Raw genomic sequence first — 12,755 nt, forward strand, 5'->3', positions numbered from 1 at the left:
ATTTTTTTTTTCTTTGCTGATACTCATATTTTTTTCCTCCATATCGCTAACATCTTTTGTCTTTTGTTTTATGGGTAATAGGGACCGTAATACAAGGAAAAGGGTCCTAAAGGGACTTCAGAAAACTAAATTCTATTGCCAGATATGTGAGAGACAGTGTCTTGATGAAAATGGATTCAAATGTCACATCCAGTCAGAGTCCCATATCAGGAAATTAGGTACCAAGATGTCGGATGCGGGACATAACTCAAAAAGGTTGGTGGATGAATACAGCGAAGAATTTCTAAAGTCATTTTTAGGGTTGTTACGACGAATGCATGGAGAGAAAATGGTGGGTGCCAACAAGTTTTACCAGGAGTACATTCAGGATAAGGACCATGTGCATATGAACTCTACTAGATGGAACAATCTTACGTCATTGGTGATGTATTTAGGGGAGAGTGGGAAGTGCAAAGTCAAGGTAACTGATGAAGAATTGGATGATTCAGATTTGGAGAAGTTCTCTATAGCCTATAGAGATGAGAAGGGAGATTCCATAGGGAAAAGAAAGGAGCGAGAAAAGCAACAGTTGATTAAGAACGATAAAGAAGTGAGCGACAATTTATTGAGAGACCAAATTGAAAGAGGAAAGAAAAGGCGGATAGAAAGAACAGAATCAAAAGACGAAGAACAGAAAACACCAAATAAAAAAAAGCAGCAGCAGCAGGAGCAGCAGCTTCAAGCATCCGGCTCAGCCTTCGGTAAGAGTCCAATCAGAATTACCATTGGAAACAATACAGGACGAAAAAGCCACGTAAAACGCACCAACGTATTTAGGACCAAAAAAACTTAGCTGCAATTTACCCAGTTTGTATACATCCCTTGCCAATACGGGAAAGATGCACGTAATTGGTGATGCTAATGGATGCGTCATTAGTGATAAAAAAACACGCTCTTCTGAAAAATTCCTCGAGTGAGACGCGCATCAATGTCACCAATTATCTCCTAGTTAGGAACGATTCGCGCTTCTCTTCGCAGCCCGGCCCCTGGCTCCCCCTGGCTCCCCTTGGGCCCCGTGGCTATCATTGGCCCTCACTGGCTGTCATCGACCTACCGGGGGTTATTCGAGCCGACTGAGCTGGCCCCTTCGCATGACAAGTAAACATCGCGGCCCAAAAGGGTAAACAAATTACAAGTGACAAATTACAGGAGACGAGTTATCTAAGAAAGCTATACAAGAATTTTCACCAAACGCCTGTTTTTTTGTCTGATCTTTACTTGTGTTTCCTTTCTTTCATTTGTCTTTCGTTCATTATCCCCTCTAAGTTTACTGCCTTCTATGTCTGGTGCATCTAAAGTATCGAGATCGCGTAGCGATCCGTCACCTAGACCTTCTACGCGTCTTCCTTCTATTGCCTCGATATTTTCCACGAAAAAGGCATCGAATTCGGCAGAGGCTAAATCAGCAGAGGCGAACTCAGCAGATAATACGGTGTGTGCCGTACCTTCTTCGTCCACGCCTAAAACAACCTCTTTAGGCTCAATCACCCTTCCTTCAATAGATCATCTTACATCCAGCCCCTCCTACGCAAGATCACACTCATATCCTAGTCTACCACTGCCTTCCAGTACGCCCAGAACGGAGTCCTCGGAGGATTTGTCCAGTAAATCGTTCATCCCCGTGACTCCCGTGTCGAGGAACATCCTTCTACCTCCCTCGCATTATGGATCAACGGCTGCATTTGCATACGCTCCTCAGTCATCCACTCCTATTTCGTACGGAACTCTTCCTGCTCCTCCTATATTTATGATGCCGGTCCAACCTTTATCATTTGTTTATAGACGTTCAGATAAGACGTCACCTTCTACTCCAGCAAGATCAGCAGGCAGTAATGGTGCTTCGACGTCATGGTTGGCTGCTACTCCCCTGAAAACTCCTATGAAAAGAAAGAGAACTCCTTCTAAGGCAGAGAAGAAGTACGCTTTCATCTCGCATAATCAAACCACCTTTCTCTCGTGCGAGCCGAGTATAGATAATGCTAGACTGGCAAGAAGAAAGAGAAGAAGAACCAGTCCTACTGAACTAGCTGTACTTCTGGCAGAGTTCAAGAAGGGGTCGACTCCTAATAGGGCCAGAAGAAATGAAATTGCATCTAAAGTTGATATGACTGAAAAAGCCGTTCAGATCTGGTTCCAGAATAGAAGACAGGCTCTCCGGAAGAGCAAAATCATCAAAACTGTTGTCGTAGAGGTTCCTAAGAAGGATGAGCTGGACGAAAATATACTGAATAACGGATCGTATGAGGGAAGTGTTGACGACGGTAATGTAACGATGTCAGATTCAGCTCGTACGTCTCCCGAGGCTTCTCCAGTGAAATCAGAGCCTTCCAATTCGTCGTTTTCGATTTCTGCAGACACCAGCTCCTCATCAGTGGTCGTTCCACCGCCTAAAGTTACATTTACGTCACTCGAGACCAGAACGGCCACCTCCAGGGATGGTAAACTACCTCCTACAGGTTTATTTGTGACACCATCAAAGTTAAAGTCAGATACAAACAAACGGAACGTTTTGACATCGCCATCAGTCTCTCACAACGAAAACCACAAGCATAATCCGCTCACCTTCCGGTTTAGAACAACCGATTTTATGATGATGAATCCATCCCAGCCCGGTGGTAGGAGACAAAAACCTACAATGAAATTGAAATTGAGCAAGAGCAATAGCAATAGCAGAATTGCTCTTCAGGATAAGACAAACATTGCTAACAATAGAACCAGACAAACGTTGCAAACAGCAAAACCAGCCAGAAGCCCTGTCGCTAGTTCTAATTCTCAAACCGCCTCTACAAACTAGATATTCGTAACTAATAGACTTCTCCCTTATACTACTTTAAACTTAGAGAAACAGATTGATTAGTTAGTTATATGAAGAAATAAACCCAGTAGTAAAAAGTAGTTAAGCAATGGAAACCTTTCCCTTTCTACCAGTGGTCTTGGTGTGCTGACCTCTAACTCTCAAGTGCCAAGCATGTCTCAAACCACGGTGAGCTCTCATCTTCTTCAATCTCTCCAAATCCTCTCTCAACTTGGACTCCAAGTTGTTGGCAAGGACATGATAGTCCTTACCGTCGACAACGTCCTTCTGTCTGTTCAAGAACCATCCTGGAATCTTGTAATCGGTTGGGTGTTGCATGATAACAACAACTCTCTCCATCTCTTCCTGAGTCAACTCACCGGCTCTCTTGTGTAAGTCAACATCGGCCTTCTTACAGACCAAGTTGGCGTATCTTCTACCGACACCTCTGATGGTGGTCAATGCGTAGACAATGTTAATTCTACCATCAACATTTGTGTTCATCAAACGCAAAATGTGCTGGAAAGTACCTTCCTCGTGGACAACTAAACTCATCTTGGGAACTTGTGTTGCTTCTAATACTCTCTTTACTGGTGAAGAACCGGAAACAAAGGGGAAAGAAATGGAGCTCTTTTCAATCAAGGTGATAAAAATTTTCGTCGTGAAAATTTTTTCGGTCGGCCTGTGCTGCTCACAAGGTCTGCGGTGTGTGTCTTACCAGGTCTCCCGGTGGCATTGGTGGACCGGGGTAGAAGAATTTACTGAGTGGCATAGACCCGTCTGTAGCGACGACCATTTGGGACCACTTGGGACGACTTGGGACCACTTGGTGAAGACAATTCCGTAGGATTACTATACTATATACAGCTTTATAAAACAAGATATTTCGAATACTTGCCAACAAAGTACTCGAATGCCTCCTTCTCTATGTATATTCTATGCGCCTTAAGAATATCTCTGACCTGGACGTCTTGCTTATCCATAACTCTCAATCTGTTGCTTGGATACCTGAGAACAGCCTGTCTTAAGTTGGCCGTGGCTAGGTAATCGTTGGGAACAAACAATGCATTCAATTTGTCTCGCAAATCGTGCTGCTTGACAAATTGCTGGACGGCATGGGAGTCATCCGTACATATTTCCAAGTGGTACGAGTCACCTTTCTGTAACTCGTCTGATTTCTGGGCATTTTCTCCGATGATGTAAAGTTTTCCCTGCCTGTACATATCACTTAGGGCGATTCTGTAAGCCAAGTAATACTCCTTCTTCGGTAATGTAGTGGAAAAGTCATTTGGAGCTGTTCGAGCCAAAGCCTGAGCACCTCTATGTCTTGTTGGAGAGTTAGCATCACCTACACGGGCTCTACCATTTCCCTTCTGAGCCATAAGCTTTCTTCTGGAGAACTTATGCTCTGATCTACCGGGTGGATTCGACGCTCCCACTCTTTTATTGTCTAATTCCATCACCACTGCCAACCAAAGAATGTCTCTTCTTAATGGAACATTGAGAAACTTAGTGTGAACAGGAAATACTTCATGTGGTTCCAATGAGGGAAATGATCTAAGTGTAGCCAAGGTGTATTTCGCAGGTTGTTGAATGTTAGGGAGAACTGAGTAGGCTGCCGTGGCCGTGGCAGTAGTAGCCGTGGCCGTCGCAGTCGCAGCCGTCGCAGCAGAAGTAGCCGTCGCAGCAGAAGTAGCCGTCGCAAGCCCTCTAACAAAACAACAAGCACTTCTCGATAGAAAAGAAGTGGGCATCATAGTTCTATAATAAAGAGAGGACGAACAATGATCAATCCTCTTGTCGTTGAGTGATTCTGAAAAATTAGATAGACGAATGGGTTCAAGTTACATCCGTACACCGAACAAGAATCCGGGGTTGAGTTCAAGAGTCCGTTTAGATGGCCACGTGCTACATCTTAATTTAAACAGACAGAGAAGAAAGATAAGAAAGGAAGGAAGTACAGGTGAATGAATGTAGATATAGAGACAAAATGGAGACAGCAGAGACAGAGACATCAGAGACAACATGGGGTAGCGAGGAGGCAGCATGGAGATAGCAAGGAGGTAACAGGAGGCAGTGTCACGGTAGCTACCTTGCTCTATAGCTGTGACAACACTGTGTTGATAACAGTAGTGAACATAGTAGTGGGTTATGGCTTCATTAGAGTTATCTAATATCTCTGAGCCCGTAACATTGGATGTCTGGAGTGGTATGTTCTCGCGCTAGTCTACCAGGCGAAACCGACGCGCCCCGGTGATCTACAAATTATCAGCCTGAGCGTCATAATAATGTAATACATATAGAAGAGGTTTACTTCTCTTTCTTTATCACTTTGTCCTTAACTTATGCTCTACAAACTGATTATTAGACGGAGCTTTGCATCTATATGATCTCTTCTATAAAAGATTTTTATCATAATGACCGATATAAACGGTCAACGATCCGATAAAGGGTCAGTTGACTCTCCTAGGAGGACAGGTAAGATTCCTTCCATGTCTCCCACTTTACACAACCTACTGCAGCAGAGAGAGCTGCACTTGCAATTACAGTCACAGGGACAGTCACTGCGGCAACAACAACAGGGGCAAGTACAGTCCCAACCAAAGCCAAAATTGGAGCATCATACGCATTCAATGGGTCCTACGCAACTACCACCTCCACCCATTCAACCTTATTTACCGCCTTCCATTATCTATAGAAAACTTCCAAGAGAATTCATCAAGTGCCAGAAGAAGGACCTGATAACCATTGTTTCCAGAATGCTTTCATCGCTTATCGAGATCAACGACAGGCAGTCTGCACCAAATCTCAAATATATAGACCACGCAAGTCTTACCAGATTTCACTCGAGATCACCGCCTCAGATAACCGTGTTTAACTATCTTTATCGTCTATCACACTTCTCGTCGTTGGAGAACTCCATCCTCATAACGGCCGTATATTACATCGATCTACTCACCCGTTGCTATCCTGTCTTCGCTATTAATTCACTTACAGTCCATCGTTTTCTTCTCACAGCCACCACTGTCGCCTCAAAATCTCTTTGCGACTCCTTCTGTTCCAACCATCACTACTCAAAGGTCGGTGGTGTCAATATTATGGAGTTGAACCTGTTGGAGGCCGAGTTTCTCACCAAGGTTAACTACCGAGTGGTTCCTCGCGACTTCAACTACGATTTTATTGGTGAAAGAAGAAGCTCTACAGGTACTTTGGATGCAGACACAAATAGAAATGTTCAACATGGTATTACATGTGCTGCGGAGATCTTGGACCTATACTATAGACGCATGGTTATGCTAGTAGGAGGAATGAGCAAGGACGTTGAAGACAACGATCTTGACGACTCTAATGAAAATGGAAACCACGTCTTCATCGGCCACGATGATAGTGTGGTTTTTTATTTGGGAGATGACGACGAACAATACTTCCAGGATACAGAACCAGCACCTGTACAATACTACAGTAACGAGTACATTGATTCGTCTACAGACAATGACTCCAGTCCAGTTTCTGACTCACTCTCCTCCTCCGATAGTGCGGAGAGTTTGCAGAACCCTACTGGCCAATCCACCGAACATCCCGAACACGGAGACCCTATATGCTCTAGAAAGAGAGGAGCAGAAGATTTCTCGCATAGTAAACGACGATGTGGAGCATAATTCATGGTGTAATACTGTACATATGATGATGCATAATGCTTAACTCGGCATAACTTTACATGCCACGCCTAACCCCACATTAAGGGTGAAGGGAACTTTGGGTAGGCTATTTGGCAAAAAGATGTGTGACGTATGCAGTTTTTTTTTTGATGTGATATTTACATGTATATATATATATATACATCTACCGGAGTATAACCCGGAAGTATTCATTATCCATGTACCTAGTGTTCTAGTAGTAGCCATGACTTATTTATCTTTTGAAGATCTAGAAAAAGAGGTGGCTGTGGCGGGCTACGAGCATATTCCGACTTTACTTAACGAGAACAACCAAGACTCACTATTCATAGGCCATAATAATCTACTTCAAAAAGACCGCATTGAAGAGGTGCGTATCTACAGTAAACCCATCTATACTCACACAGAATTAGATAAATTAATCAATCAGGGAAGTGGACCAATTCAGTATTTGGTCGAGGATAAGGGCAATTGGAGTGACACAGACACCGAACCTATTTCTAATCACCTTATTGGATTTTTCAGGTTGGGCAAGCTTTTAACATCGCATCTGAACGTGGTTCACGGCGGGGCCATAGCTACATTAATAGACGAATTCTTTGTTAAAGTTACACTACCATTGACTCCTAATTCGTTTGCAGTTACGGCTAATCTAAATATCAAATACTCCAAGCCACTAAAATTCAACGACGAAGACCGACTATTGGAAGTTGTTTTAGAGTGCTTCATAGTGAAGATGAAAGAACATCGTAAATTCACAGTTTATGGCTACTTGAAGAACATCCACGATGGCTACAGATATTGCAAAGGTGAGCTTTTAGTGGTGGTGCCAAAAAATTCTATTGAATGAGTTGTTTAATGCCTTATGCATCCTCTATATTTTTAACATGTTCCAACAAAAGGTTTCTTGAAACTGCCAACTGCTTAACCACAAACCGTCTTTTGTAATCTGCCCAACTATGAGATTGAATAAGAATCAACATACAGAAAGCCTCTATAATCATGGTTGGACTATTGCAGATCAACTGTCCGGTAACACTCCACCCGAGTCCGGTTGCAATGCAGATCAAGCCGATAACTGTACAGATCGAAGCGACAACAGCATATTGACTAGAGGTCGCCTTACTCACAAACGCAGATATCCTATGTCCAATATTCTTTTTTTCATGGAGCTCTCTGAGCTGGTAATCAATACCAGCCAACTCAAGCAACTCCTGTGAATCAGCAAGCAATTCCATGAACTTGTCTTCTTCATAGAGAGTAATAGAGTAATAAACCTCTCTCAAAGTGAATCCATCTACGTAACCGACCAAACCTGTATATGTACCAATAATCAACCACCAATCGCTGTTCCATTTTAATGTGTGTCCAATGGAAATCCATGTCACAAAGACACCAGCGGAAAGCATCAAACCAACACCAGTACCAATGACTTCTGCGTACCAGGAGATCATTTTTCTAAAATGCTTTCTTTCACAACCAGGGACTTCGATGATGGCATTATCATCCATGTCACCTGTGGTATATCTACCAATACTCTCAACTTGGCAGTCCACAGCTCCAATATGCCCAATTTGCTCTTGGACAAACTTATTATTTCTAGCACGCACATTTTCTAAGATGACAGATGTAGTTAATAACACAACAGCTACTGCTGTATTGATATACATCTGCCATTCATCACTCCATTTAGCGTATTCAGGATTTGAAGCAGAAAATGGAGCGGTGTTAGAAGTACGAAGATTCAGAGAACCACAGGCAATCCATACAAATACTCCTATCCAATAGATAATTACCATTGGTAACGAGCCAATGCAATGACTTATGAAGGAACACATTCTATCAAACCAGCCTTCTCCAGTCAATTTGATCTGGGACTCTAATTTGTTATGCTCTTCCACATCGCTGTCGCCTTCCATTGTAACTTCCGTCATGATATCTTTCGATCGTACTTTACCTTTCCCTGACTGCATAAACTGGAGCAGCCGCTTATGCGTAACATACCTTGATTTGAGTCTTCCATAAAGTCGAAGAAATTCGTTGTTATCGTCGAGCTGCTGTCTCATCAAAAGAGTATCCCAAATATAACACTGTATGGACTGGCCATCCTGCATTACAATCTGCCACGTATCTGGTGCTTTGTAAACAATACCAACAATAGCCCAAAGTACGAGAATGGTTGCACTCAAAAAAAATGCAGAGGCCGAGCCAGACCAATGGACAACCTTAACAACCATACGGTCGACTGGCGAAATGTACCCACTGTTATAATCATCCTTGATCTTAAATTTGTCAATATTCCCATCCTTCTCGTCGAGATCTTGATCCTGATCCGTGTCATCAGCCCAAGATACACCACTTAGGCTAGCGTTTTCTGCTGCCGAGGGATTACCGAGTTTAGAGGGAGCAATCAGATCACTCTTCACCGTTAACGAGGTTCTCTTCTTAGGAAGAAAAGTTCTTTTCACTTTAGTAGAGAAAGAAACCATGACTATCGTATTCCTAATTTTCAGCCTGTATAGGAGTTTTCATTTTTTTCTATCAGATTAGATGAAATAGATATGCTTTTATATATAGAGGTTGGACAGTCGGACAACTCGGCTGAAAGTAAGGAACGGACCCTCCATAAATGAAGAAAGAATTCCCCTTCCAACAAATGAAAAGATCGAAAGTACAATGGATTTTTGGAGAGTATTGAATCTAACTTACCTATTCTGGGAGGGAGCTAATTCTTCAAAATAAAATAAGAATTATACACTATAGCGCATACTAACTTTCTTGGCATTGATTTCTTTTTATCCTTTTAATTTCCTCATCGGGGATGGTTACGACTATAGTTTCTAGTTAAATAGAGGTTGAAAGTACCAAGTTATATGAGCATTTTATCAGAAATATGAGACATTTAGACGGACAAGAACAAGAGGATGCATAATATGACCGTAATATCCGAATCTATTTTCATATCTGTATCTAACTGGCTATTTAATATAATCTCCCTTCATCATATCACTTCTTACGAGTCCCATTGAATTTCGATTCGTATTTATCTGGCACCCCTCTTAAAGCTGATAATAATATCTCATATTCAGTTTTCTTTTTGGATATATCTATGGCTCAGCAAGAGATTCAAACACAGCACGATCGTCGACTAGTAGTCGCGACGATCTTTGAAGTTTTAACGTGCCAATGATGAACATCATCCAATCTGGTGACCAGAGTAGCTTTCAACTCTGAGTGCTACTTTTTTTATCGGCGCATCGCACTGATGCTGTGGGTGGGGGGACGTATAAAAAATCAAAAATTGCTGATCGAATTCACTAAGTTTTCATTACCATTTTGACAGCTTCGATATCAAGTTTTATGGTTCCAGGTGGTACGTGAGCTGCGAATTGATTATTTATCTTGTATTCTGAGCAATTTAACACTTTTTGATTCCCTCCTTTGTTTTGATTCTGCCATTGGATGCTTTTCTCCAACCTCTTTGGGAGAAATAAAGGAAGACTTGCTAGACAGTATATTGAGGTTGCTGGAATACCGAGAAGAAGCTATCAAAACGGAAGACTGCCCATAAATATTGTCAGATTCCAGTATGTGAGTGATGGGCTCATGCGTAGATATCGGTTTACCGAACTCGGACTTCGTGCGGGGCTTGACTTCGGTGTTGGTTTTGGTTCTGGTTTTGGTTATCCGATAGGAGTTCGACAAAGAAGACTGCTATTTACATTCTCTAATGTAAACCTGATGTGGAAGTCAAGCCGAAAGAGGTTGGAAAAGTTGAAGTGGACATTGAAGAAGTCAAAACGTCCTTTCAATACGGACGATATTAGCGCTTTCGTGTCGTGGATGTTGGCGGGTAATATAGTGCTTTTAATCATTGGTACTACAACGTTCTTCTCGCTATTGCTATATACACTGAACACTATGCTCGCACAGGAGATGGTTGCTGAATGGGTTGGAAATCTTATTACTAAAAACTCGAATTTGACCGTAACTTTCGAGAATGCTATTGTTCCTGATTGGAAAGACGGTAAGATTCAATTTAAGAATTGTACGGTGAGTCGGCGGCCACGAAATAAAGAGATGTTCAAGAAGAAGAACAAAACCATACCGTCCAAGGGATTATTTTCGAGGTGGTCAACTAGCCGACAAAAGAACAAGGTTGAAAGTACTAAACCTGTATATGACGATGGATGCTATACGCAGTTTGATTTAACTCTAGAAGAGGTTAACATTTCACTTAGTTTTAAGAAGTGGCTTAACGGACGAGGCATATTGAAAGAGGTTTCAAGTAAGGGGGTCCGTGGAGTGATTGATAGAACGCACGTTTATTGGGAAGAGGGAGATTCAGCCACTAATTATAAGAACGTTGCACAGCCGGGAGATTGGGAAATCAACAACTTTAAGCTGGAAGATGTTTTACTCACAATGCTCAACGGAGGTGGATTTAGAGCTTTCTCGATCTCAATTTACAACTGTGAGATTCCATTACTGAGAAAAAATTGGCTAATGTTTGATATTTTGAACTCCAAACATATCAGTGGTAGTTGGGATGGCTCACTATTCACGATGAATCGGTTACAGAGAGTAGATAGTTTTAATGAGGAGAAGAAGATTGACCGAGAAGTAAATATACATTTGGGCAGAAACAAGTACAGGAGACTTGATCTGATGAACGACGAAAGCTTCAGTAAAGTGACCAGATTCCGGATTGATAACTTGAAGATTGACCACTTGAATGCTGGAATGTCTGGTCCATTTGGATGGATTAATAAGGGTACCGTTGACATGATTGCAGATGTGATAGTTCCTAGGAAGAATTCTTCGCTCAAGGAGGTTTCCATTGACGAGATTATGAGATACTACAGCAAGAATCTACGAGGGGAGGTATCGACTGTACAAGACTCCTCATCACCTGCAAACATGGGTAACTTGTTCATCATGGACTTTTATCTCAGGTTGAACAATCCTCGGGCTTCGGTTCCGTTATTTTCGAACGAGCTTTCATACGTGAACAATGCTTTGATTAGACCTATTGTGGCGTATATTAACTCGAACAAGACATTTATTCCTATCAGATGTCGTATCTATAAGGATGTGGCTGACTTTGATGGCTCCTGGACCTTGTACGACTCCCTTTTGATGGACGATTTATCAGTTGGAGTTTATGAGAGCTTTGCTGACTACGTAACAAATGAAGAATATCGGTCGGATCGGGTCAAGAAGGTGGGATTCTGGTCCCTTCAGTTTCTGCTACAACTAATTCTTTGGAGTTTAAGCACGTTAAATGGATGAGTCTGATCAAAGGGTCCGATTTTCTTTTTAATGTTTTTGTTGCATGCATATACCTTGCTTTTAATGATTAATGAAGCGTCGTATACTGATTACAGAGATCAGGCAAACAGCGCGCCATCACGGAGCTAAAATTCGTTTCTTTTTCAAGACATAATTTTCCGATACAGAGACTATTTATATTCAGACTAATGATCAAGAAAACAAGAACATGCAAAGGAATAAAGCAGCCAATGCATAACTGAACAGTAACTTTAAAGGGTAACGAAGCCGACATAAAACCTGCATAATTAAATGATTGTTAGCGCAGAGGAAGAAAAAATATGTATATACTAGCAGACTATTCGTTAGGGGTTTGAATTTTATAGGACAGATGCACGTATCCGAAAATCCACTATATTTTTTAGGAAAAGAATATCGTATTCAATCGTTTGCATGTAGCGTACATATGCGTCAGGGAATAGTTCTGGAATGCCGATGATTCGCGTACGGCAATAGAAGAATTCAAAAACCGAAAAAAAGAAAGACTAAAAATTGAAGAGCAAGAGCTGGCAAGGATTGAACAAATGAGGATATATGAAAACAACTAGGCAAAATAAAAAAAAAAAAAAAAGGAAAAAAAAAAGGAAAAGAAAAGTAAGCACTGGGCATAGTTTGCCCTTAAGATTTATTTGATCGGCAGAATAGTAAAAAGAAATAATATGAAAGAAGAAAGTGAGGGTAGAGGAAGCGAGAAGTGAAACAAATTAAGGAAGATGATGGATCTGACTTGTCTTATCGTATTGAATGGTTGAGGCATAGAATATATATATATATTTCTCTTTCTTTTTCATCTTTCCTCTTTGGCCTTTTCCTTTTAAAAGTGCATACATAAATTTAGATGTATGCTAACGAAGGAACGTGAAGAATTAAATACGTGAGACTACGCATTTGATTGAAAAGAGAAGGCTACCACA

The 12,755-nt window shown here is 41.6% G+C and overlaps 7 protein-coding genes across 7 annotated transcripts; 4 read left to right on the forward strand and 3 right to left on the reverse strand.

The window, feature by feature from the left end:
* Window positions 1–70: 70 nt before the first annotated feature.
* Window positions 71–2,833, forward strand: FOA43_003095 (uncharacterized protein; the record flags this gene model as incomplete). The annotated part of the gene is made up of 2 exons (XM_038923372.1): window positions 71–740; window positions 1,338–2,833. 2 exons carry the CDS (start codon window positions 71–73, stop codon window positions 2,831–2,833), a joined length of 2,166 nt encoding a protein of 721 aa, XP_038779300.1.
* Window positions 2,834–2,935: 102 nt separating this feature from the next.
* On the reverse strand, window positions 2,936–3,388 carry RPS18A (ribosomal 40S subunit protein S18A; the record flags this gene model as incomplete). Its single annotated transcript, XM_038923373.1, has 1 exon — window positions 2,936–3,388. One exon carries the CDS (start codon window positions 3,386–3,388, stop codon window positions 2,936–2,938), a length of 453 nt encoding a protein of 150 aa, XP_038779301.1.
* Window positions 3,389–3,702: 314 nt separating this feature from the next.
* FOA43_003097 (uncharacterized protein) lies at window positions 3,703–4,587 on the reverse strand (the record flags this gene model as incomplete). The annotated part of the gene is made up of 1 exon (XM_038923374.1): window positions 3,703–4,587. The coding sequence occupies one exon, from the start codon at window positions 4,585–4,587 to the stop codon at window positions 3,703–3,705; it is 885 nt and encodes a 294-aa protein (XP_038779302.1).
* Window positions 4,588–5,250: 663 nt separating this feature from the next.
* On the forward strand, window positions 5,251–6,492 carry FOA43_003098 (uncharacterized protein; the record flags this gene model as incomplete). The annotated part of the gene is made up of 1 exon (XM_038923375.1): window positions 5,251–6,492. One exon carries the CDS (start codon window positions 5,251–5,253, stop codon window positions 6,490–6,492), a length of 1,242 nt encoding a protein of 413 aa, XP_038779303.1.
* Window positions 6,493–6,495: 3 nt separating this feature from the next.
* On the forward strand, window positions 6,496–7,360 carry FOA43_003099 (uncharacterized protein; the record flags this gene model as incomplete). The annotated part of the gene is made up of 2 exons (XM_038923376.1): window positions 6,496–6,500; window positions 6,721–7,360. 2 exons carry the CDS (start codon window positions 6,496–6,498, stop codon window positions 7,358–7,360), a joined length of 645 nt encoding a protein of 214 aa, XP_038779304.1.
* Window positions 7,361–7,373: 13 nt separating this feature from the next.
* On the reverse strand, window positions 7,374–8,999 carry FOA43_003100 (uncharacterized protein; the record flags this gene model as incomplete). Its single annotated transcript, XM_038923377.1, has 1 exon — window positions 7,374–8,999. One exon carries the CDS (start codon window positions 8,997–8,999, stop codon window positions 7,374–7,376), a length of 1,626 nt encoding a protein of 541 aa, XP_038779305.1.
* A 1,117-nt stretch (window positions 9,000–10,116) lies between these two features.
* On the forward strand, window positions 10,117–11,802 carry FOA43_003101 (uncharacterized protein; the record flags this gene model as incomplete). Its single annotated transcript, XM_038923378.1, has 1 exon — window positions 10,117–11,802. The coding sequence occupies one exon, from the start codon at window positions 10,117–10,119 to the stop codon at window positions 11,800–11,802; it is 1,686 nt and encodes a 561-aa protein (XP_038779306.1).
* Between the last annotated feature and the right edge of the window lie 953 nt (window positions 11,803–12,755).

Source organism: Brettanomyces nanus, chromosome 3 (assembly GCF_011074865.1).
Source record: "Brettanomyces nanus chromosome 3, complete sequence".
NCBI classification, from domain to species: Eukaryota; Fungi; Ascomycota; class Pichiomycetes; order Pichiales; family Pichiaceae; genus Brettanomyces; species Brettanomyces nanus.